The 24,880-nt window shown below is 42.3% G+C and overlaps 1 protein-coding gene across 1 annotated transcript in view; it reads right to left on the bottom strand.

Moving 5' to 3' along the window:
• Positions 1–24,880, bottom strand: part of IQCA1 (IQ motif containing with AAA domain 1) — a 297,557-nt gene that overhangs the window by 249,138 nt on the left and 23,539 nt on the right. Inside the window, exon 3 of the mRNA XM_040358492.1 lies at positions 12,556–12,944. Coding sequence (XP_040214426.1) covers positions 12,556–12,944 — 389 coding nt within the window. The remainder of the gene's footprint in view (positions 1–12,555; positions 12,945–24,880) is intronic.

The following is a 24,880-nucleotide window of genomic DNA, read 5'->3' as shown; positions in this document are numbered from 1 at the left end:
GAGGCTTCCGACGGTCGCATCCATCGCGTCACGATTTTCCGAAAGAAGCCGAACGTCGGTGCGCAGGCGCAGTATAGAGCCGCACCGACGTTCGGCTTCTTTCGGCTACTAGTGACGCGATGGATGCGACCGTCGGAAGCCTCTCGGAAGACTGTCAATCAAGAAGGAACACCCGCTCCCGAAGACCCATACCCCGGAAGCGACGGAGAAGATGCATCTCGAAAACGGTAAGTACGGCTCGAATTTTAAAACAACTAGCCGATTCCCCTAGACCAGGGGTCTCAAACTCAAATTACCTGAGGGCCACAAGACAAGTTTTCATATGCCATGAGGGGCCGCATGCAAACTTTCAAACTTCAAAAACAACAGTACTGGTGTCAGCGAACACATTATTAACCCCCAGCACTGGTGTCAGCGAGCGCATTATTACCACCAGCACTGGTGTCAGCGAGCGCATTATTACCACCAGCACTGGTGTCAGCGAGCGCATTATTACCACCAACACTGGTGTCAGCGAGCGCATTATTACCACCAGCACTGGTGTAAGGCAGGGTTTGACAAATTTGCTTGGAATCTCGGAGCCAGCTAAAAAAGTTAGGAGCCGGAAAACGCACCCTGTCCCGACGAGCTTGCGCGCAGAAGCGAACACATACGTGAGCAGCGCCCACATATGTAAACGGTGTTCAAACCACACATGTGAGGTATCGCCGCGATTGGTAGAGTGAGAGCAATAATTCTAGCTCCTCTGTAACTTAAAACATGCAACCTGTAGATTTTTTAAACGTCGCCTATGAAGATTTTAAAGGGTAAAAAAGTTTGTCGGCATTCCACAAGCGGACACAATTTTGAAGCGTGACATGGTGGGTATGAATTTACTCGGCGTAACATTATCTTTCATAATATTAAAAAAAATGGGGATAACTTTACTGTTGTCTTATTTTTTAATTAAAAAAAGTGTAATTTTTTCCCAAAAAAGTGCGCTTGTAAGACCGCTGCGCAAATACGGCGAAACAGAAAGTATTGCAACGATCGCTATTTTATTCTCTAGGGTGTTAGGATAAAAAATATATATAATGTTTGGGGGTTCTAATTAGAGGGAAGAATATGGCAGTGAAAATAGTGTAAAATGACATTAGAATTGCTGTTTAACTTGTAATGCTTAACTTGTAATACCAACGACCACCACCAGATGGCGCCAGCTCACATCTGGTGGTAATAACTTGTAATACCAACGGCTCACCACCAGATGGGGCCAGCTAAAAAAAAAAAAAAAAAAAAAAAATTTTTTTTTTTTTTTTTTTTTTTGCTCCCCTCACTTCCACCCTGCCTGGGGGCCATTTACAACTGGTCCGCGGGCCGCAAATGGCCCGCGGGCCGGTACTTTGAGACCACTGCCCTAGACAAAACGAGCATCAATCTAAGGGGAAAAGAGAAAAAAATAAATAAATGGGTGAACTCCCGCTTTAAGTCTTTACAGAGATGCAATCACTTACATTATACATAAAAACATATGAATCTATCTAATTTTTTTTTGCCATTTATAGAGCACCAAGATATTATGCAAAACTTTACAGAGTATAGATGGCCATTTACCTTGGTACTTGTCTCAAGTTTTTTAATTATCTAAAAACAAATTTCTCCATTTGGGGCATTTAGCACCAAAAATAAGGGTAAATAATGATATTCGCCTTCACTCAATGGCTTCTTACTTTAAAGTGAAACTAAAGCTTAGATTTTTTTTTTCTTTTAAAAAACAAACATGTCATACTTACCTCCACTATGCAGTTTGTTTTGCACAGAGTGGCCCCGATCGTCCTTTTCTGGGGTCCCACGGCGGCTCTCGCGGCTCCTCCCCGCAAGAGCAAACCTTCTCTGGGAAGCTCTCCCCTAAAGGGGTTCCATAGCCGCCGATTGTATGACTCAGCCCCGCCCCCCGGCGGCCGCCTCATTGGATTTGATTGACAGCAGCGGGAGCCAATGGCTGCGCTGCTATCAATCTATTCATTGAACAGCCGATCAGGCATGGGGAGAACGACGCGGGATCGCGCCCTCGGAAATTCGGGGCTCAGGTGAGTAAAATGGGGGAACGGGGGGTGGTGACTGCACTGTGTTTTTTCACCTTAATGCATAGGATGCATTAAGGTGAAAAAACACGAAGGTTTACAACCCCTTTAACCTGACCATTAGGCTATCATCCCTCATACTTGGTCATTAGACTACCTCTCACATTTAACCCCACTCCAGCCCTAAAAGTTAACCAAACCCCTAATATGTAACTCAAGAAGTAAATAATTGCTATAAGATAAGGAACATCTAGAAATGTTATTTGGGCATAACCACTCCACTGACAGCACAATGTAAACAAGAGACCTGAACAAAAATAATAATGCAGAACTGAACATTTGTTGACTCCAAATGACATCTACACAGGCTGGTTCCAAATGCAGTGTGTATATTTCTATGCAAGTCTATGTGCTTTGTGTTTTACATACATATTTCCACCAATTACATAATGCCTAGCCTTCGAATTGTCCAGTCCCGGCATTTTTGTTTTCCAGACCTGTTGTTTACATTCTGCTGTCAGCGGTAAAACCCTGCTGACAGCAGAAATGAATCACTGTTTGTTAAGGACTCCAGCTGGTGTATATAAAAAAAACGGATGAAAAACTGATGTAAACTGAATCCATTTTCTCTTTGAAAAAACATGACTGCCAAGTGAAAGGGGCCTACCACTTCAGGTCACCATTGATGAGCCTCACAGCTCTGACATGGTGAAGAAAAACCCTGCTCCTCTAGCAAGATGGCCCCCTCTACATAGAGATAAAGGGGTTGATTTACTAAAGGTGAATAGGCTGTACATTTTGCAAGGGAATTTTCCCCACAGCTTGAATGTAGTGAAATTTCACTTTGTAAAGAATACCCAATCACATGCAAAGAAAATAAAAATAGCATTTTTGCTTGAACGTATAGTGCCTTGAAAAAGTATTCAAACCCCTGAAATTTTCCACATTTTGTAATGTTACAACCAAAAACTTAAACATATTTTATGGGATTTTATGTGCTAGACCAAGACAAAGTGGCACAGAATTGTGAAGTGGAAGGAAAATGCTAAATGGTTTTAATTTTTTTTACAAATCAAATAAATATCTGAAAAGTGTGGTGTGCATTTGTATTCAGCCCTCCTGAGTCAAATCTTTGTAGAACCCCCTTTCGCTACAATTACAGCTGCAAGTCTTGTTGGGTATGTCTCTACCAGCTTTGCACATCTAGAGAGTGACATTTTTGACCATGTTTCTTCTCAAAATAGCTCAAGCTCTGTCATATTGGATAGAGAGTGTCTGCGAACAGCAATTTTCAAGTCTTGCCACAGGTTCTCAATTGGATTTAGGTCTAGACTTTCACTAGGCCATTCTAACACATGAATATGCTTTGATCTAATTCTAAACCATTCCATTGTAGCTCTGGCTGTATGTTTAGGGTCGTTGTCCTGCTGGAAGGTGAACCTCCGACCCATCCCAAGTCTTTTGCAGACTCTAAGGCCGCGTACACACGGTCGATCTATCCGATGAGAATGTTACAACGGAAGCAGACCAATGGTCTGATGTGCGTACACACCATCAGTTCAAAAACCGATCAGGTCAGAACGCGCTGAAAAAAACGAATTTCAATGCTTCCAAGCATGCGTCGACTTGATTCTGAGCATGCGCGGGTTTTGAACCGATTCTTTTGTGTACTAACCATCGGTTTTGACCGATGATCAGCCGTTCATCGGTTCGATTTTAAAGCAAGTTCTCTAATTTTTGTCCGAAGGACAACAGACCGATGGGCCGTACACACGGTCGGTTTGGACCGATGAAACTGGACTTCAGGCTGTTTTCATCGGTTTGGACCGACCGTGTGTACGCGGCATAACAGGTTTTCTTCTAAGATCTGACCAGCGTCACTGTCCCTGCTGAAGAAAAGCAAAATGCTGCCACCATCATATTTCACGATGGGGATGGTGTGTTCAGGGTGATGTGCAGTGTTAGTTTTCAGCCATACAAGTTTTACTTTTAGGCCAAAAAGTTCAATTTTGGTCTCATCTGACGTGAGCACCTTCTTCCACATATTTGCTCTGTCCCCCACATGGCTTCTCGCAAACTGCAAACGGGACTTCTTAAGGGCTTACTTTTACCAATGGCTTTCTTCTTCAGATTTGTGGAGTGCATGACTAAGACCGTTTTCCACTTCACAATCATGTGCCACTTTTTGTTGGTCTATCACATAAAATCCCAATAAAAATACATTTACATTTTTGGTTGTAACATGACAAAATTTGGAAAATTTCAAGGGGTAGGAATACTTTTTTTATGGCACTGTACATGGATGATGAAAGTCAACAGAATTCCACCTCATTCACTAACCTCTGGGGAACGTTTCCTTGAAAAGTGAACAGCCTACTTCCCATTAGTAAATCATCCCCACAGTGCAAAAAAAATAATAATTTAAAAGTATATCAGCTTCAGTGAGCCTACAGATAATTCTGGTGACTGTTCCTTGTCCTTTGCTTTCTTTTTTGGACAGCTTCCATATAGGTTAACTTTACTATAGCACTAAAACTTCACCCTAACCTAACCCTAAGGCCCCTTTCACACTGGGGCGGGAGGTGCGGTGGCGGTATAGCACCACTAAAAATAGTGGCGCTATACTGTCGGAATTGGCGCGGAATTCGGCCGCTAGCGGTGCGGTAATAACCCCCGCTATCGGCCAAAAAAAGGGTTAATACTGCCCGTGTGCATTGCGGGCGATATTACCGTGGTGTTCCTATTGTTTTCAATGGGAAGGAGCAGTGAAGGAGGGGTATACAAACCGCTCCTCTCACCGCTCCAAAGATGGTGCTTGCAGGAGATTTTTTTCTCTCCCGCCAGCGCATCGCCTCAGTGTGAAAGCCCTCGGGCTTTCACATTGAGAATGCTGGGCAGGAGTTTTTCAGGGGGTATTTAGGCGCTATTTTTAGCGCTATACCACCTGAAAAACGCCTCAGTGTGAAAGGGGCCTTACATTTGACCCTATTGCAACTTTACCCTCACACTCCACCCCTAACATTCAATCTCAACGATTCCCAGTCACCAGACCATTTGTTTTACAAAGTCTTCTCAAAAGATTATATATGCATTTAACATATTTTATGCATGTTATTTATCTGTAAAATTCTCCCCTGTGTAGACATCTAAATGCCTTGAGACTGTTGCTGGGTGCTGCCATCTTGGATACAATGTCAGCAGCTTAAGCAGAATCTCTAGATTATCAGATGAGTGACAGGTTATTTAGGGGCTGAGGGGAGGAGTGGAGGAGCTGTGTCAGCACAGAAAGTGAAAGGGAGAAAAGAGAAAAACTTGCAAGTAAGCATTTAAAATGCTTGATTTTTCTGTGCTTTTTAAGTTGGTGACAGGATGTCTTTAAAGTGGAAGAAAAGCCTTAATCGTGCTATTTTTATAAATGTTCCCCCTCCCTTTTCCTACCTAGCCTGTGTAAAAAAAATATGTGTGTACTCTTTTTTAATTTGCTCCAGTCCAGTCAAGTTATCCTGCAGCTTTGGCTCAGGAAGCGCTTGACAACGACTGGGAATTCCAAGAGCCATGATGTCAGCCATAGGCTCCCATAGCCCAGACATTGTCGGTGTTCCCTTCTCTCCCCTTCAGCAGCTTCTCACTGACACAGGGAGCTGAATAGGTGTGGGGCGGGGGGGAGAAAATGTTTACCACTTCAGCCCTGGAAGATTTTACCCCTTTCCTGACCAGAGCAATTTTTACAATTTGGCACTGCGTCGCTTTAAAGTGGAGCTTCACCCGCAAAAAATTTTTTAAGATTAGATTCATGCTCATTTTGTCTAGGGGAATCGGCTAGTTTTTTTAAAAATAAAGCAGTACTTACCGTTTTGGAGAGCGATCTTCTCCGCCGCTTCTGGGTATGGTCTTCAGGTCTGGGCGTTCCTTCTTGATTGACAGGTTCACCCGGAAATTACAATTTTTAACATTAGATTGATGCTCATTTTGTAAAGGGGAATCTGGTAGTATTTTTAAAATCGAAGCTGTACTTACCGTTTTAGAGATACATCTTCGCTGCCGCTTCCGGGTATGGGCTGCGGGACTGGGCGTTCCTATTTGATTGACTGTCTTCCGACAGGCTTCCGACGGTTGCATCTATCGCGTCACGATTTTCCGAAAGTAGCCGAACGTCGGCGATAGATGCGACCGTCGGAAGCCTGTCAATCAAGAAGGAACTCCCAGACCCGAAGACCATACCTGGAAGCGGTGGAGAAGATGCATCTCTAAAACGGTAAGTACTGCTTCGTTTTTAAAAAAAACTAGCCGATTCCCCTAGACAAAATGAGCATGAATCTAATCTTAAAATTTTTTTTGCGGGTGAACTACCGCTTTAACTGACAATTGCGCTTTCATGCAACGTTGTATCCAAGCGAAATTTGCGTTATTTTCCCCCCACAAATAGAGATTTATTTTGGTGGTATTTGATCACCTCTGCATTTTTTTTTTTTTTTTTGTGCTATGAACATAAAAAACGTAAATTTTGAAAAAAATAACTATATGTTTTACTTTTTGCTACAATAAATATCCCCAAAATGTTTTTAAAAAACTAATTTCTTCATCACTTTAGGTCAATATATATTCTTCTACATATTTTTATTTTTTGAAAATGGCAATAAGCGCATATTGATTGGTTTGCGCAAAATTTATAGCATCTATAAACTATGGGAAAGATTTATGGCATTTTTACTGCATTTTTTTTTCTAGTAATGGCAGTTTTTAGCGGTACTGCGACATTGCGGCGGACAAATCGGACACTTTGGACACATTTTTGGGACCATTGACATTTATACAGCGATAAAATGAACTGATTACTTTGTAAATATCAATGGTAGAGAAGGGGTTAACACTAGGGGGCGATCAAGGGGTTAAATGCATGTTCCCTGGGTGTGTTCTAACTGTATGGGGATAGGACGGACTGGGGGAGGAGACATATTGTTGTTACTAGTTACTACTTACTAGGAACAAACAATATATCTCCTCTCCCCTAACAGAACAGGGATTGTGTGTTTACACACACAAATCCCCGTACTGGCTCTCGTGCCCACGATCTTGGGTGGCCGGCGGTGATCACCAGCCACGTGCATCGGGTTCTCTGCCATGCAGCGGGTGCGCGAGCCTCCTGTGGCTCTTAATGGGAACAACGTACCAATATGCTGTTTCACCCAGCAGAGCCATTCTGCCAATGTATATCGGTGTGAGCTGGTCTGCAAGCGGTTAAGAATAGTTAAAGCCATAGATAGATCAAAATTCAGCCAGTTCAGCAGGGACCAGATGAATGTTGATACATCCTCTTGATCCACTTCTGTATAACCAGCCTGCTGGAATGTTTTCACTTGATCAGAGCCGCTGGTTATAGCTGGCAGTGATGATGAGTGTATTCTAACAGCGGGGAAGCCGCTCAGTGTGAGGGTGGGGGATTAGATTCTGCTTTTTTTGTTCAACCTACTGCTTGAGCAAAGGCATTTCATTCATTTTAAAGTAATGCTTTGCTATACGCAACTTCCCTATGCTTCCCTCGCCCTCAGAAGCAAAGGGGTTGATTTACTAAAGGCAACTAGACTGTTCACTGTTGCAAGTGCAGTTGCGCCTGAGCTTAGTAAATGAGGTAAAGCTTCACTCTACATAGGATAATCAATCACATGCAAGGAAAATTAAAGTACAGTTAAACCTCGGATTAAGAGCATAATCGTATGATCGTAATCCAAAGTACTCGCATATCAAAGCGAGTTTTCCCATTGAAGTCAATAGAAACGAAAATAATTTGTTCCGCATTGACTTCAATGGGATGCAATACCGAATGAGGCCAGAGGTGGGGGTGTGCCAGAGAGCACCAAAAACGTCCAAAAAGGCCCGAGGACACTTCGGCTCGTTTCCTGCGCCCCCGTACCTAAGGCCAAATGATGTACTGCAGGCCAATGTTCGGCTTTTCGCGGCTTCTGCCCCCCTCGTACCTCAGGCCAAATGAGGTACTGTAGGCCTATTTTCGGCTCTGCTCGGCTTCTGCACTCCTGTACCTCAGGCCAAATGAGATACTGAAGGCCTATTTAGCTTGAATTCTGCTTGTCTTGCGAGTCAACACTCGCAAACCGAGTCAGAATTTAAAAATAAAGTTGCTCGCAAATCAAAACGCTCTCAAACCAAGTTACTCTTAAACCACTGTACAGCATTTTTTCTTGCACATGAAAGTCAGCAGAGCTCTCCCTCATTTACTAAGCTCTGGAGCAACTTCACTTGCAAAAGTGCACAGTCTATTTGCCTTTAGTAAATCAACCCCAAAGTGACAACCTGGAACTTCCGGCTGCAGAGGAATAGGTGACTGAATATATTTCCTTCCAAGTGACAGCACTGATGCTTCTCTGCTGTCTGTCTCGGCATTCAGCGCTGTCACTTGGGAAAGGGGAGAGATTGCATTGTCCTGTATAAGCTCCAAGTCATGCAGAGCTGTTTTTTTTTGTAGGCACTGTGAAATGTAGTCCCCATGATCATCCTCCAGTCCCAGGCCTAATCACTCTCACCATCAAGTCTTTGTTTCCCATTTTTTTCTTTATGTTCTGTTATTAGGAGAGCCTACAGGGACTGTTTCTCGAAAACTAAAGTTGAGAAACAATGCTTATTGCAGGTCCCTGTACACTACCGTACGCCTTAAATTCATGCTTACATACATCTCCGATAACGGAAAACGATTAGAGTCTCACATTAATACCCACACTTATAAACCAGCTACTGTAAATATGCTATGATAAAGTTAGGATGCTCTATTGGTCCATTACTATAATGTTAAAATACTACAGGGACACAGCGATGTATTGGAGCTGTTGAAATCATTAAGAGGCAAATTGTAGACGTTGCTGGCAGCAGATTATAACTATTTTTCCAGCTCCGTCTGGAAGACTCTCAGCTTTATTCTGCTTTATTATTCCTTGGTGTGTATTCTGGTACCTATTAATTCCCACACTCTACTGTGTCTGAATCACAAATCCAGAGGCACAATTTGAAAAATACACCGCTTTTAACCAGACTTGCGGTTAATACTGTACACTGTAGAATCTTGTGTTAATTCTAATCACAACATAAAAATTCTTCCTAAGGGTGTATGTGGCCATCCCGTAAGTTGCTGCCCAGTAGAAGACAATAAAGCTCTTTACTGACAACAAAAATCACACAAAGTTTAGTAACATTTCCTATCAATGCTCCCTTCAAGGTTGGCTTTTTGGTGATACCACCAATGACATAAGATCCTCTCCTGACCAAGCCAAAAACAATTGTCATCTCGCATTTATGGAGCAATACAAAAACTTCTTAGGAAACTCCCCCACTAGTCAACACAAAAAACGTAAAGCGGAACTAATCCCTCCTATCTTTTTCAGTCATGGAAGCTGTCATTTTAGCCTCTGTTTAATGTGCAACTGCCATGGTGCTGCACTTATGATCAGCTATGACACCAGCCATTTGACAGTTTGGTTGAGGGCACAAGGAAATAGGACAGTTAGCATTACGGGCATCCTGGGAATATAACTTATTTTTTTTTTAAACCATTAAATCAATGGGTTTATCCACTTTGCAGTGGAATTAAACCCATCAATTTAACTGCTTCCCAAAACCGTTAGCCTAGGTAATAGTTACACCTATGCGGCCCTGCAAGCCATGTTTTGCATGGACATGGCAGTCCATTTATTCAAATGGACTGCCATGCCTCCTGAAATGCAGGGGAAAGGTCCCTGCATCATTTCTGGAATCGTAGCCCGCATGGGAACCTCAAGTGCAGCACATTTGCTCATGCAGTGTGTGCAGCATGCCATTAGGAATAATGGCACCTGCACACATCCAGCATGTTTTTCTGTGTAGGTGGCTGTGGCTTTGGGAATAGGTGCAGACCCAAAGCAGGAATCCCCAGCACAGATGTGAACTTAGTCTTACATACAAAGCATGCTGTGAATGATAACTGTTACAGCTGGTTGTACTCTCAATACAACTGTCAAGCCATCAAAGGACTGGTGTCATAACTGATCACATGTGCAGCACCATGGCAACTACAGATCAAACAGACACTAAAATGGCTGCTTCCTTGGCTGCAAGGGATAGGAGGGTTTAGTTCCACTTTAAAGTGAAATTAAAGTCTACGTTTAGAAAAATGCGAGCAGGCTGGTTCTTTATTGCAGAAGTGATAAGCAATAACTCTGATGGCAGTCTTCTTTAAAACATCTACTGAATTGCATATGTACAGGTCAGTTTACATTCCGAGCACAGCATCTGTAAACAAGGATGACCGAACTCCTGAGCATGCACAGGAGTTTTGTCACCCCACGCCAGCCAAACGAGACGGGCAAAGATCAACACCCAAAAGAAGCTGGGGAGAGGGGTGGCTTCCTCCTCTTTAAAATTTCAACACAACATAAGTCTCTCATGAAACAAGAAAAGCTGCTCCAGGTGAGTGAGTCTCTGGTTAATCCCCACACACACTAGTCAGGTGTTAGCCCAGCTCACAAGCTGTGTAATGTGAAGAAATAATTCCAGGTGGCTGCACTTCCAAAAATCCTTTTATTGAAGCTTCATATGACAAGTGGTTGACAGATGGAGCAGGGGACAAAGAGGTAGATGCGTTTCACGCAAATATCAGCACTTAGTCAGTAATGACCACTTGTCATATGAAGCTTCAATAAAAGGATTTTTGGAAGTGCAGCCGTCCGGAATTATTTCTTCACAAGATAAGTCTAACTTCTTTCAAGGCAGCTGAAGTGTATCTGCACCAAATCCAACAAAGTTAACCACTTCCCGACCGCCACATGTATATGTACGTCCACAGAATGGCGCGTACAGGCAAATGGGCGTACATGTACGTCCTTGCCTTCTAGCGGGTGGGGGGTCAGATCGGGACCCCCCCCCCCCGCTACATGCGGCGGTCGGATTCCCGCTGGAAGCGATCCGGGACAACGGCACGGCTATTCGTTTATAGCCGCTCCGTCGCGATCGCTCCCCGGAGCTGAAGAACGGGGAGAGCCGTATGTAAACACGGCTTCCCCGTGCTTCACTATGGCGCTGCATCGATCGAGTGATCCCTTATATAGGGAGACTCGATCGATGACGTCAGTCCTACAGCCACACCCCCCTACAGTTGTAAACACACACTAAGTGAACACTAACTCCTACAGCGCCCCATGTGGTTAACTCCCAAACTGCAACTGTCATTTTCACAATAAACAATGCAATTTAAATGCATTTTTTGCTGTGAAAATGACAATGGTCCCAAAAATGTGTCAAAATTGTCCGAAGTGTCCGCCATAATGTCGCAGTCACGAAAAAAATCGCTGATCGCCGCCATTAGTAGTAAAAAAAAAAAAATTAATAAAAATGCAATAAAACTATCCCCTATTTTGTAAACGCTAAAAATTTTGCGCAAACCAATCGATAAACGCCTATTGCGATTTTTTTTACCAAAAATAGGTAGAAGAATACGTATCGGCCTAAACCATGGAAAAATATTGATTTTTTTTCAAAATTGTCGCTCTATTTTTGTTTATAGCGCAAAAAATAAAAACCGCAGAGGTGATCAAATACCACCAAAAGAAAGCTCTATTTGTGGGGAAAAAAGGACGCCAATTTTGTTTGGGAGCCACGTCGCACGACCGCGCAATTGTCTGTTAAAGCGACGCAGTGCCGAATCGCAAAACCTGGCTTGGGCATTTAGCTGCCTAAAGGTCCGGGGCTTAAGTGGTTAAAAAAGAAGCTGCAGTGCTAAATTTATAACAAGAACAATGGAGAAAGGTGCACAAGGGCAGGTTGCACAAATTACACTGAAAAACATTAGGATGGAAGCATTGTGAAGTGGAACACAGCCAGAAAAACTCATAGTGTGGGCACACCCACTCTCTATTTGAGGAAGTTATTCTAATGCCAACGTTTAGGAAATGGTACTAGCAGCATATAAAAATAAATGTAATGATTCATAGTGAATATATAACGACACTAAAGTTATTTTTTGTATGAAGTTCTGTTTTAATGGAGCAAACTTCGGGAAATGTCGTTTTTAATCATAGTTAGTTTAGAAAGATGGATGGCTTTTCTCTGACCTAACCAGAAAAATACTTAATGTTAAAATACTGTAATTATTCTGAGCCAGGATTGGTAAAATTAACAAGGCATTTAGCATAAACATCTCTTCCTCACCACATAACAGAACTTCGGTGCTATTTGGTCAGATTAATATAAATAAACTGCTAGCTTGTCTGAAATATTAATATCTGCAGTGGAATCTACAGTTTAGAAAAACATTAGTCATTCTATGCAATGGAAATATACTTATATTTATGCTTTGAGATATCTGGATTTGTGAACAGCAGCAGTAACATAACCAGATGTATAGCAATAAAATAGCTTGGTCATGTTCCAAAGTTGTAAAGACACACAGCTAGCCCAGTCTGACCTACGTTTGCCCCCCCAGACACAGAAGCATTTTCTACCAATGACTTACGGGTCCCATTTTCAGGTCTTGCAGAATATCATCAAAATACTGAAATTCAGAGATCTCCAATTCAACCAGTTCTTCTTTTAGCTCCAAAATGCGTCCCATGACACCATCCAGGACCATTCTCACCAGCCGTCTCTTCTGTGGATGTGTCATCTGATCAAAGGCCAACTCAAGATTTCGAAAGATCTGCAGGTATCTGACATACATGGTCCCAAGTTGTTGAGCAACTGCCATGCGATCCTTCTGAGGTTTTGGAGGAACATCTGGCATCTCCTGATGGAGCAGCAGGCTGAGGTTTTGTTGGGCTTCCACCCACATTGTGTTGTAGAATCTACAGAACAAAGAAGCAAAGTTTGAGTTATCAGCAACAGGAGATGAATAAAGCAGTCTTCCTAAAAGAGAATGCATTTAAATATCATAACAACAACAGTTTTCTTGGGTTTTTACTCTATATGCTGTTAAAGCGGAGTTCCGGCCACAATTTCACTTTTTAAATATAAATACTCCTGTAATACACAAGCTTAATGTATTCTAGTAAAGTTAGTCTGTAAACTAAGGTCCGTTTTGTTAGGTTGTTACAGCATTTAGACACTTTATAAAATAGAAATTGACTGGGGCCATCTTAGGTGTGGGCATCATGAAGCCAGACTGTATGACTTCCTGGATTTCAGCCTTGCAGATCTCGCACATGCTCAGTGCTGCACAAGCAGTGTAATAGGTTTCAGATCAGGTTTCAGCACCTGTACTGTCCAAGTCACATGATTCTTCGAGACTGGGGAGTACACAGACTCCTGGAAAGTTACACCCACTACATTCCCAGGAGTCTGTGCGGTGTAGGTTAGGAAGCTTAAGAACCTAGGTGCAGGAAGAGGGAAGATTAACTATTCTGCCTAGCAACAACACTTTGAAGGCATTTAAAAAAAAAAAAATTCCTAAAGGACTAATGACATTTTTTTAAAACTACTGATGTAATGTTATATTTATGGGTGGAACTCCACTTTAAAGAGATTACCCTTCATGTACTGTCTTGGTGACTGACATTTCAAGAAACAGAAAGTGGGTATCTGCAACGTGCACTCAACATACAGTTGTGCTTATAAGTTTACATACATTGGCAAGGATTTATGATTTCTTGGCCATTTTTCAGAGAATATGAATGATAACACAAAAACTATTTTCACTCATGGTTAGTGTTTGGCTGAAGAAAAAAAAATTCCCCTGCGCGCCAGTGTTTCGCTAGACACTGGTAGTGTAGTCCAGTCTTTAGTTTTAAGGCAAGGTCTATAGTCTTGCAGCCCTCCTCAGAGCAATGGGTATAACTGTGTTTACTCTTTTTAAATCAGAATCGAAAAAGAAACTACCCAAATGAACCTGATCAAAAGTTTACATACCACAGCTCCTAATACAGTGTCTTGCCCCCTTTAACATCAATGACAGCTTGAAGTCGTTTGTGGTATTTGTGGATGAGGCTCTTTATCTTCTCAGATGGTAAAGCTGCCCATTTCTCTTGGAAAAAAGCCTCCAGTTCCTGTAAATTCTTGGGCTGTCTTGCATGAACTGCACATCTGAGATCTGCCCAGAGTGGCTCAATGATTTTGAGGTCAGGAGACTGAGATTCCCACTCCAGAACCTTCACTTTATTCTGCTGTAGCCAACGACAGGTCAACTTAGCCTTGTGTTTTGGATCATTGCCATGTTGAAATGTTCAAGTACATCCCATGTGCAGCTTTCTGGCTGATGAATGCAAATGTTTTTCCAGTATTTTTTGATAACATACTGCATTCATTTTGACAACAATTTTTAACAAATTTTCTGTGCCTTTTGTAGCTCACACATCCCCAAAACATCATCGGTGCACCTCCATGTTTCACAGTAGGAATGATGTACCTTTCATCATAGGCCTTGTTGACTCCTCTCCAAATGTAGCGTTTATGGTTATGGCCAGATTTCGATCTCATCACTCCAAATGACTTTTTGCCAGAAGGTTTGAGGCTTGTCTCTGTGCTGTTTGCCGTATTGTAAGCGGGATACTTTGTGGCATTTGCGTAGTAATGGATTTCTTTTGGCGACTTGACCATGCAGCCCATTTTTCTTCAAGTGCCCTCTTATTGTGCATCTTGAAACAGCCACACCACATGTTTTCAGAGAGTGTTTTCAGAGAGTCCTGTATTTCACCTGAAGTCATTTGTGGAACAATTTTCCTGGCAGTTGTGACTGAAATTTTTGTTGGTCTACCTGACCGTGGCTTGGTTTCAACAGAACCCCTCATTTTTCACTTCTTGATTAGAGTTTGAACATTGCTGATTGGCATTCTCAATTCCTTAGATATCTTTTTATATCCCTTTCCTGTTTTATACAGTTCAACTACCTTTTCCCGCAGATCCTTTGACAATTCTTTTGCTTTCCCCATGACTCAGAATCCAGAAACGTCAGTGCAGCACTGGATGAATGATACAAGGGTCTGTCAGGAGTCCAGAAACTCACTGACCTTTTATCTTTTACACACACACAATAATTACAAGCAAACAGATCACAGGTGAGGATGGTTACCTTTAATAGCCATTCAACCCCCTTTTGTGTCAACTTGTGTGCATGTTATCATGCTAAAATCACCAGGGTATGTAAACTTTTGATCCGGGTCATTTGGATAGTTTCTGTTGCCATTATGATTTAAAAAGAGTAAACACAGTTGACTGATAATAAATAGCTTCAGCTAAACACTAACCATGAGTGAAAGAAATGTTTTTGTGTTATCATTTATATTCCCTGAAAAATAGCCAAGAAATCATAAATTCTGGGTATGTAAACTTATGAGCATAACTATAGGACATATGCTTCCCAGGCAGACGGCTTCTACACCCCTGAGGATTCCTTGCTGGATGTCGGGGTATGCGGCTGGCTCCATCAAGTCTCTGCTAGTATAGTTGGATCATTTCAGTCTTTACCATCAGTGGCCATTAGTGGGTCCGTCTTGGATCCAATAAATTAAGGGATCCTCATATCTGACCCCAGTATATCCCCCTGGCTGTCCTGCTTATCCTGGAATTGGAGATATAAACTATTTTTGGGCTGGCAATTACTTCAAAAAGTTTCTATAGATTTATCACCTGTTCATCCTGAGGCCCACTTGCCTTGAAATGGCGACCCCATTGACACAGCTTTGCGTTTTGTTTGCCTACGATTTTAATGTGTGATGAAATGTTGAAAATCATCTTTCTAGTCTACGTTATATGAATTATCTTCCCTTTATGCACCCCTGAGGAAGGAGTTAAATCCCGAAACGCGTTCGGTGTAAGGAGTTTCCTACATATATCCCCCAGCATGGTGACATTATAATCAATATTTCATTCTTATATGTGTATTTTTAATAATGTTTATTTATGAATAAAGGGCCAGATCCACAAAAGGGATCTACTGATACGCCGTCGTATCCCTGTTTCTATCTTTGGAACTGATCCACAGAATCAGTTTTCAATAGATAGACAGAAGATCCGACATGTGTAAGGGACTTACACTGCCGGATCTTAGGATGCAGTACCGCATCCGCCGCTGTTTGAGTCGAAATGCCGCGTTGGGTATGCAAATTAGCACTTACGGAGATCCACGAAGCTTTTCAGCTTCGTTTTTTCTCCGTAAGTATTAGTTTGCAATCGTAAAATTAGGGCTGCTTTTACAAGGCCTAAACTGTTTAGGCCTTGTAAAAGTAGACCCTTCTATCCCGCGTCGCCGCCTTTTTTTTTTCAAATTTTTTTTTCCCGCCGCAACTCGTATTTTTTTTTTACGCCCGTCGCGATTCTCAAAACCCGGCGCAACGTAAAACCGCGCAAAGCACGTCGGGAAAATGACGTCGTGAGCATGCGCAGTACGGGCGGCGCGGGAGCGCGCCTAATTTAAATGGGACTCGCCCCATTTGAATAGGAACACTTGCGCCGGCCGGATTTAAGTTACACAGCCGAAAATTTCTAGGTAAGTGCTTTGTGGATCGGGCACTTAGGTAGAAATTTTCCGGCAGTGTAACTTAAATGGGAATATTTAAGTTACGGCGGCTGGCTGTGGATTTGGCCCAAAATCTTTTTTTCTACTTTAATACTCTGTATATTGGACATTACTATAATTAGTGCTTTAAAAGTCCACTCAGGGGATTTTTTTCTCTTTCACACCCCTGAGGATCTTCCCAATCTCCTTTGGGATTTTCCATTTTTTTCTGGAAGGCCGGCTTGACAGTAGGATACAGACCACTTGCTAACAATCTTTGAGTACAGCTATAATGCTTTAAAGCTTGTTATATAATTCTCATAAATGTTTTCGACACTTAGAAACAGTCATAAATATGAAAACTCCTCATGTTTAACAATTCCCTCCTTTTGGTAGTTTATCCATCAGCATTTTGTCAGAGCTCCAGCACATTGTTAGCTGTCACCACAAGTCCAGAGGGGGCAGAAAGTCATTCTTTGGAATGTATCATTTTGAACGGAGGCTATACTCATACCACCCAAAAGAATTTATCTTACAGAGAAAGTGTATTTTCATATAAATATTAGAATTGCCTGCGCCCTAACTTTGGCAGCCAAAATCGAAATTTAACCAGGCACCTCTGTAGTGATGAAAAACAGGTTGCTTAGTCTGCCTGGAACAGGCACAGCCTATATCAGTTATGAGGCTCGTATCACTCATTACAATTTAGCATAGGAACTAAATGAAAAGGGTTTATAATGTCTAATAGAAAATAATGGCTTTTTTGTCCAGTTCTCCTCCCTAGCCCGGATGCATGCACTTTACTGCAACAGCAGCTACAAGTGCTTGAGGTGATAAACAATGCACCAGCCCTATCGCTACAGAGATTCCTGCTTTTATTTACTATTGGGCTACAGAGGGTGAGTTGGGACAGTGATATTTTTACAGAAGTATAGTTTGCCCGTGTGTATCCAATTCTGGCATTTTAGTGTATGCGGGAGGCAGAGGTGTGTCCAGCTCCACTGCCTGCCGCCTGTAAAAGTCTATGGCAGGCTAAAACACGATGCAGCTGCTGTACAGAGCAGTACTTGTGTTTAGCGCTTTATGCGTTCAGGGATGTATGCCTGAAACATTCAGTATTCTGCATTCCAGGCATATATCCCTGAACGCTTAGGGCCCCAAACGCAAGTACCACTAGGTACAGCCTGGCCCAGGACAAGTGGAGGGCAGAAGCGGCACCTGCCCTGGGCACTGTGGTATCATGTGAGGGGACACCTCAAGCAGATTTGGGGGGGGGGGGATTTGTGTTTGGAGGGCTGATTTGGATGGTGGCAGGGGAAAAGAATTGTTCTAGGAGGGGAATTGAGTTGGGAGGGGGAATGAGAGAAAATGATTTGTGCTAGGAGAGGGGATTTGTTCTAGGAGAGGTGATATGGCAGAGGGGGGGGGGGATTGTGATAGGATGGAAAATGTATGGGGGGGGGGGTAATTTGTGCTATTAGAGATGATTGTGAGGTATTTATGTGGGGGAGGCAAATTTGGGAGGTATTTGTGCTAGTAGTGGGGGGGAAGAGGATTTGTTCTTGGTGGGGAAATTTAAAGGGTAGAGGACTTGTGCTAAGAGGGGTGATTTTTTTTTGGGGGGGGGGCAGGGGATTTGTACTGGGGGGCTTTGGAGAGAGAGAGAATTTTAGCTTGAAGGGGGATGCAGATTTGTGCTGGCAGGGGGGGATTTCAGCAGGGGGCAGGTTTGTACTGGGAGCAGGGGGATTTATGGTTAGGTGATAAGCATGCAGATTAGCGCTTAATTTTTTGGGGGGGGAGGATTTTCGCTGACACATAATGCTCATATATCTTGGTGGGGGGGCAGTTAGGTATGTTCGGATGCATGGTATTTCAGCCTGTCATAGACTTTGATAGGCTGCAAACAGTGGGGGCTGGTATTGGACCCACACAGGATAAACACCTGGGGGGCTTAAAATGACAGTGCTATAATTGCAGAAGACAGCAAGCCAAATAAACACAGACTAAAAGAACGGGATATAAATGAAATAAATCATTGATCAAAGAAGGGAAAAGGAAAAAATAGGAAAAGTATGGAAAAAATAGAAAAAAGATAAAAATAAAACAGAAAAAGAAAAAAGAATACGATATTGAGAATATTAAGAAGAAAGAGAATAAGGCAATACATACAAAAAGAAAAACAGAAAATGTATAGGGGCACAGATACTGCCAGATAGAATGTAAACTTAATTGACTGAGAAATGTATTATGTCAATTTAAAAGTTTCTATGGATAAGTAGGTCCCACAGGTTCAAAATGGCAAAGGAAACCAAAAACTGCAACAGCAAAAAAAAAAAAAAAAAAAAAATAGAATCTTACATTTTTATGTACAGCATTAATAGTTGGCATTACTAGTTCATAAACAATACACTTTAAACTCCTGTAGTTAGTTATTGTGCTCAATTTCTTATTTACCCTTTACCATTTACTGGTAATGGTAACTCTTTTCACTTTCACTAAAAATCACTTAATCAGGCAGCCCTGTATGCTAGTAGGAAATCATCTCACATTCAATAGTTAAACAGTTTTTAATTTTACTTACAATTACTGTTTGTCCACTTCCTGGTTGACTGAGGCACTGATGATGTAACCAGGCTCTCACAGAAGTATCCTGGGAAGGCTACATCACCTGTGCCTTCCCCTCAGATGATGTACACTGTCACATGTTCCTATAATCAGACCCAGAGTTCCAGGCGTTGTATAAAAAAGTAAAGAGAGATGGATATATATGCCCTTAGTAAAAATGGCCACCATGTAAATAATGGGGGAAGAACAAAAAATAATGGCCCTGATTTACAGAGAGCGGGCGCACATTACACCGCCGTATCGCAAATAATATACGTAACGCTGACGCAGCGCAGAGAGGCAAGCACGGAATTCACAAAGCCAGTGCTCCCAAAACTGCGCTGGGTTTCTAAGGCGTAAGCCAGCGTAGGTGGAAGTGGGCGTGAGCCATGAAAATGAGCCGTGACCCCATGCAAATGATGGGCCGATCGCCAGACAGATACGTATAACAAACTGCACATGCGCCGGGACGTGGAGGCATCCCCGTGCACATGCTCACAACCACGTCGGAACAACTGCCTAAGATACGCCGGATCACTGCGTACACTCTGAACGTAATCTACGCCCAGTCACACACGTCCAACGTAAATTACGCCGGCTTGGGTTCCCTGGTGCAGCCCGTTGCATGGATGCTGCTAAGTTACACCTCCTTTATGGGGCATAACTTTACACCGGACGTATAACTTACGCGCACTGCGTCGGGCGCACGTACGTTCGCGAATCGCCGTATTTTCCTCATTTGCATATTTGAATGGCTGATCAATGTGAGCGTAAATATGCGCCCAGCGTAAATGTGTGCCCACCCTACGCCGGCGTAGGCAAGTTACGTTGGCGGGTTTAAGCCTGTTTTTATGCGTATCTTAGTTTGTGGGTCCGGCGCACAGATACGACAGCGCATATTTGCACTTACGCGGCGTATCTTGAGATACGTCGGCGCAAGTGCTTTGTGAATCCGGGCCAATGTATGCAAAGAACAAAAAGCCCTTTGTTGCAATTTTTCAAGATAACAGTGATGTTCCTCTTTAATCTTGATTAATCATTTGGAATTTAGGTATAATCCATGTAAAATGGATGTTATTCAGATATCTATACATATGGATGTGCTACCCCACATTCTATATCTCATGCATTTATTCTTATGTATTTCGTGTTTTAGCCCTGAAGAAATGGGGATATGTTTGACCCCTGAAGCACGTTGACCATTTTATAATTTCCTGCCGTGAAGTCATTTTATCATTAATAGATATCAGACCCTTTGACGTTTGTTTGGCACTCTTATTGGTAAGAATATATGAAGAATTAAAAATTTGACATTGGTTCTGGCCTTCCCCTACTCTACAACAGAAAACCCTTTTTATTTCTGTCTGTGTTGCTTTTCCTTGACTTCCTTTCTGGTAAAGCGTTGTCAGCAGGACAGGAAGTGAGGGTAAATCTCTGTTATGAGCCCTGAATAGCAGTAAGAACCTGTCAGGGACTCCGACTCTTTCCCAAAAACTCTATCCAAAAAAAAAGAAGATTCTTCTTTATCATAATAAAAAAAAAAAGGATTTTGCTTGATATTTGTGTTAATCCTTTTGCTGCATCATACAGCTGTCAGGCAGGGGTTTATATCTGACAAGCTGACAACCAGCTGTCAGATGGAAGCGATAAGGCAGCTGGGCAGCTGCTGTATTACTTCCACAGACCCTAGTAACAGCCACAGCCCCCCCCCCCCTCCCAGCAAAAGCCCCTCCTTGCTTCCTGGGCTCTGCTCGTCCATCGGCAGACCTAGGACGAGCATGGTGGATGCTGACGGTTAAAGGGAAGGGTTACATTGGTTCAGTGGCCTCCCCTTCCTCTTCTTGACCTGGAAGCGGCATATAAAACATCACCTCCAGGACCCTATGCCATTTTTCCCAGCTAATATGGCTGTGGAGGGAGCTGAAAGAACGCAGTTTACATTATATCAGTGTCACTGAAAAAAGGGCTGAGACATCTGATGTCTTTAAGACCCCTGGTGCCTCATTAAAGAGAACCAGTCAACAAACAAATGTCGCATAGGGGACTTTTTTGGCGCTTTTGTGATGAAAAAAAGTTTATAAAAAAAATGTAAGTGTAAAAAATGAAAGTTAATCCCAAGCATTTAAAATCCTCCTATATACTTCTGAGCCCCCTTACCCCTATGTATGAACGTAAATGCATGTGTCGGTGGGGTGCCTACATTCTAGGCCTATTATTCGTGGTTAACTCTTTATAAACTGTAGGAGCTTATAAAACACTGCCGGAAAATATAGGGTACCAAAGTTTGTTGCTGTTTCACGGGTGCATGGTTAAAAGGGACCAAGGCTTGACATGTTGGGTAATTAGTTACTTGGTGCAACCTAATCTTTTATATGTTACCAAAAATGTGGGTAACTTATTGCATTTGTGTTCCCTAAAATTTATTCTAGCGCATTCTTTTTACTAAAATTTTGCATTTTCTAAATGGTTGCATTATTATTTAAAATATGTAAACAAAAACAAAACAGACAAAAAAAAGCAAAAATGGTTTTGCCAATGGAAGGGTTAATGTACAGAGTGGTTACAACACTTTAATAGGTAGACTAAAATAAATAGAGCATCTTTAGGTCTCATGTACACTGCTGCTGCTAAACGGACATTTTGGAGCAGTTTCGCGTTTCGTTTACATCCTTTTTTTGTTTTTTTAAACACTTCTAAATGCAAACGCGGCAAAACGCCGCTAAACGTGGCATGTAAAAGTGGCAAAATGGACGCTTTGAACGTGGGTTACTATCTGTCAAGTTAAATTGTTCGGGAGAGGTTGTAAAAACGTCCCGTGTACATGGAGCCTTACATATAAACAATGGTTGTTATTTAGGAAATTAAATACATCGGCTATGTATTACTGCACTTATAGTGGTAAAGGGACAAAAACATCACAACTACATTTACTTTCTATTAAATTTTTTCCAAAATTAATTTTGTCTGTGTGCATCCCATTATCAGCAATAATATTCAGCTGTCAAAATTATACCAAATATCTTTGTGTTGTCTTCCTAAATTTAGAGCCCACTCATACCACAAATCCAACATGTTCCTTATATTAATTCTGGCATGTTTTTGCACAGTTTTAAATGCACTTTCACTATTTCCACATTGTCACATTGGGATTGATTTACTAAAGGCTAATCCACTGTGCACTACTTGGAAGTGCAGTCGCTGTAGATCAGAGGGGAAGATCTAAAAAGAGGGGAAGCTCTCCTGATTTCTATCATCCAATTATGTACAAGTAAAAATTTTGTTTTGTATTTTCCTTGCATGCCCCCCTCAGATCTACAGCGACGGCACTTTCAAGTGCACTTGCATTGCACTTATAGTGCACAGTGGATTTGCCTTTAGTAAATAAACCCCCTGGCCCGGATTCACAAAGCACTTACGCCGGCGTATCTCGATATACGCCGCGTAAGTGCAAATATGCACCGTCGTATCTGTGCGCCGTGCCCAAAAAACTAGATACGCCTGAAAATAGGCTTCATCCGACCGACGTAACTTGTCTACGCCGGCGTATCGTGGGCGCATATTTACGCTGGTCGTATTTGGCGCTACCATTGATTTTCTATTTACATATGCAAATGAGGGAGATACGCCGATTCACGAATGTACGTCCGTTTGACGCAGTGCACGTAAAGTCATACGTCCGGCGCAAAGTTATGCCCCATAAAGGAGGTGTAACTGAGCAGCATCCATGCAAAGGGAACACAAGCCGACGTATTTTACGTAGTTCACGTAGTACGTGAATAGGGCTGGGCGTGATTCTGAGCATGCGCACTGGGATACGTCCACGGGACGGCGCATACGCCGTTCGTTTTAAGTACTTGTTTGGCACTTGGGCCATCATTTGCATGGGGTCACGCCTCATTAGCATGGCTCACGCCAACTTCCACCTACGCCGGCTTACGCCGAGGGAACCCAGTGCAGTTTGGGAGGCAAGTGCTTTGTGAATTCGGTGCTTGCCTCTCTGCGCTACGTCAGCGTAGCGTATATTAGATACGCTACGCTGGCATAAATATGCTCCAATGCAGGGATCGACAAATCCCGGGCGCCAGGTCGCCATGGCGACTAGAAATAGTGTCCTGGCGACTTGGCTTGGAAGGTGGGCAAAAAAAATAAATGTATTTATTATTATTTTTTTTTTGTGAGCTGGTGCCATCTGGTGGTGAGCCGTTGGTATTACAAGTTATTACCACCAGATGTGAGCTGGCGCCATCTGGTGGTGGCCGTTGGTATTACAAGTTAAGCATTACAAGTTAAACAGCAATTCTAATGTAATTTTTCACTATTTTCACTGCCATCTTCTTCCCTCTAATTAGAACCCCCAAACATTATATATATTTTTTATCCTAACACCCTAGAGAATAAAATGACGATCGTTGCAATACTTTCTGTCACGCCGTATTTGCGCAGCGGTCTTACAAGCGCACTTTTTTGGGAAAAAATTACACTTTTTTTAATTAAAAAATGAGACAACAGTAAAGTTATCTCCATTTTTTTTAATATTATGAAAGATAATGTTACGCATAGTAAATTCATACCCAACATGTCACGCTTCAAAAAATTGCGTTTGAACACCGTTTACATATGCGGGTGCTGCTCACGTATGTGTTCGCTTCTGCGCGCAAGCTCATCGGGACGGGGTGCGTTTTCTGGCTCCTAACTTTTTTAGCTGGCTCCTAGATTCCAAGCAAATTTGTCAACCCCTGCGCCAATGTATGTGAATCCTGGCATGTATGTGAATTTATGCATGTTGTGTTGCATAAAAATGCCTCCTTTAGTACTTTTTTTTTTTTAAATTGCGCAATGCACCTCAATGCAAATGTGTGAACTAGTTTCATTGGAAAGCATTGCTTTTTTCTGTCTATGTGCGATCAATGCATTAAAAAAACTTATCCAAAAAGCCTCTGCTGTGAAGAAATTACAACAGTCTATTGAAGATCATTGTGACTTTTCACTTACTTTACTTCTGAAGAAGACAAGAGCCAATCAATAATTCAAAAACACATACTTTGGGTAGATATTACTATCTAAATGCAGAATAAATATTTTAATGTGGTGATTTTTCAACCAACTTTATGAACATCAAACATAAACTAGTTTTAGGTCTTTGGATATAAACAAGTATAAAAGCTTAAGATCAATCTGTGCAGTGTAGGGACTTTTCTTCCACAATATATCCACTTATCCCGGTTAAATGAATGCTGTATTTTGTTTCTAAAGGCTGGGTATACAGAACAAAAGGGTAATATTAGAGTATTGTGCTATTCAGTTCGCTTGGTGCACATGGCAGCTGCAAATCTCTGAACTCAAAAGAGGGGGTTGGATAGAAGGGTTAGGGGTGCCAGGCGTCCTGTGCTGAGGTGGGGTTGGAAATGCATACGTGTAATAGGCCCTGGTATCACCATGGTGCCCGCTTTGTTCGGGGAGAATAGTGAGGTTGGCACAAGTTCAGGTCTTTGGGCAGCTTTAATGTGCAGACTGCTCACCCTGCCAAATTCTTTCTGTATTTGTGTTGTGAGGTCGAGACTCACGTCCGTTTCACCTTAACACACCCTGGCAGATGCGGACCTTTCTCCTACTTTTGGGGAAAATGTTAGCGGCGCCTGAACAGAAAAACACTTAGGTCTCTGTCTGCAAGCCTTACAAGAAAGACATCTTTATAAAACGCCCTAAACGTCTTCTGTTGATTAATATTATCTGGTACCAATTTCTT

Source organism: Rana temporaria, chromosome 6 (assembly GCF_905171775.1).
Source record: "Rana temporaria chromosome 6, aRanTem1.1, whole genome shotgun sequence".
In the NCBI taxonomy this organism is placed as follows: Eukaryota; Metazoa; Chordata; class Amphibia; order Anura; family Ranidae; genus Rana; species Rana temporaria.
Note: the sequence above shows the minus strand (reverse complement) of the source record. Positions and strands in the feature narration are given on the sequence as shown.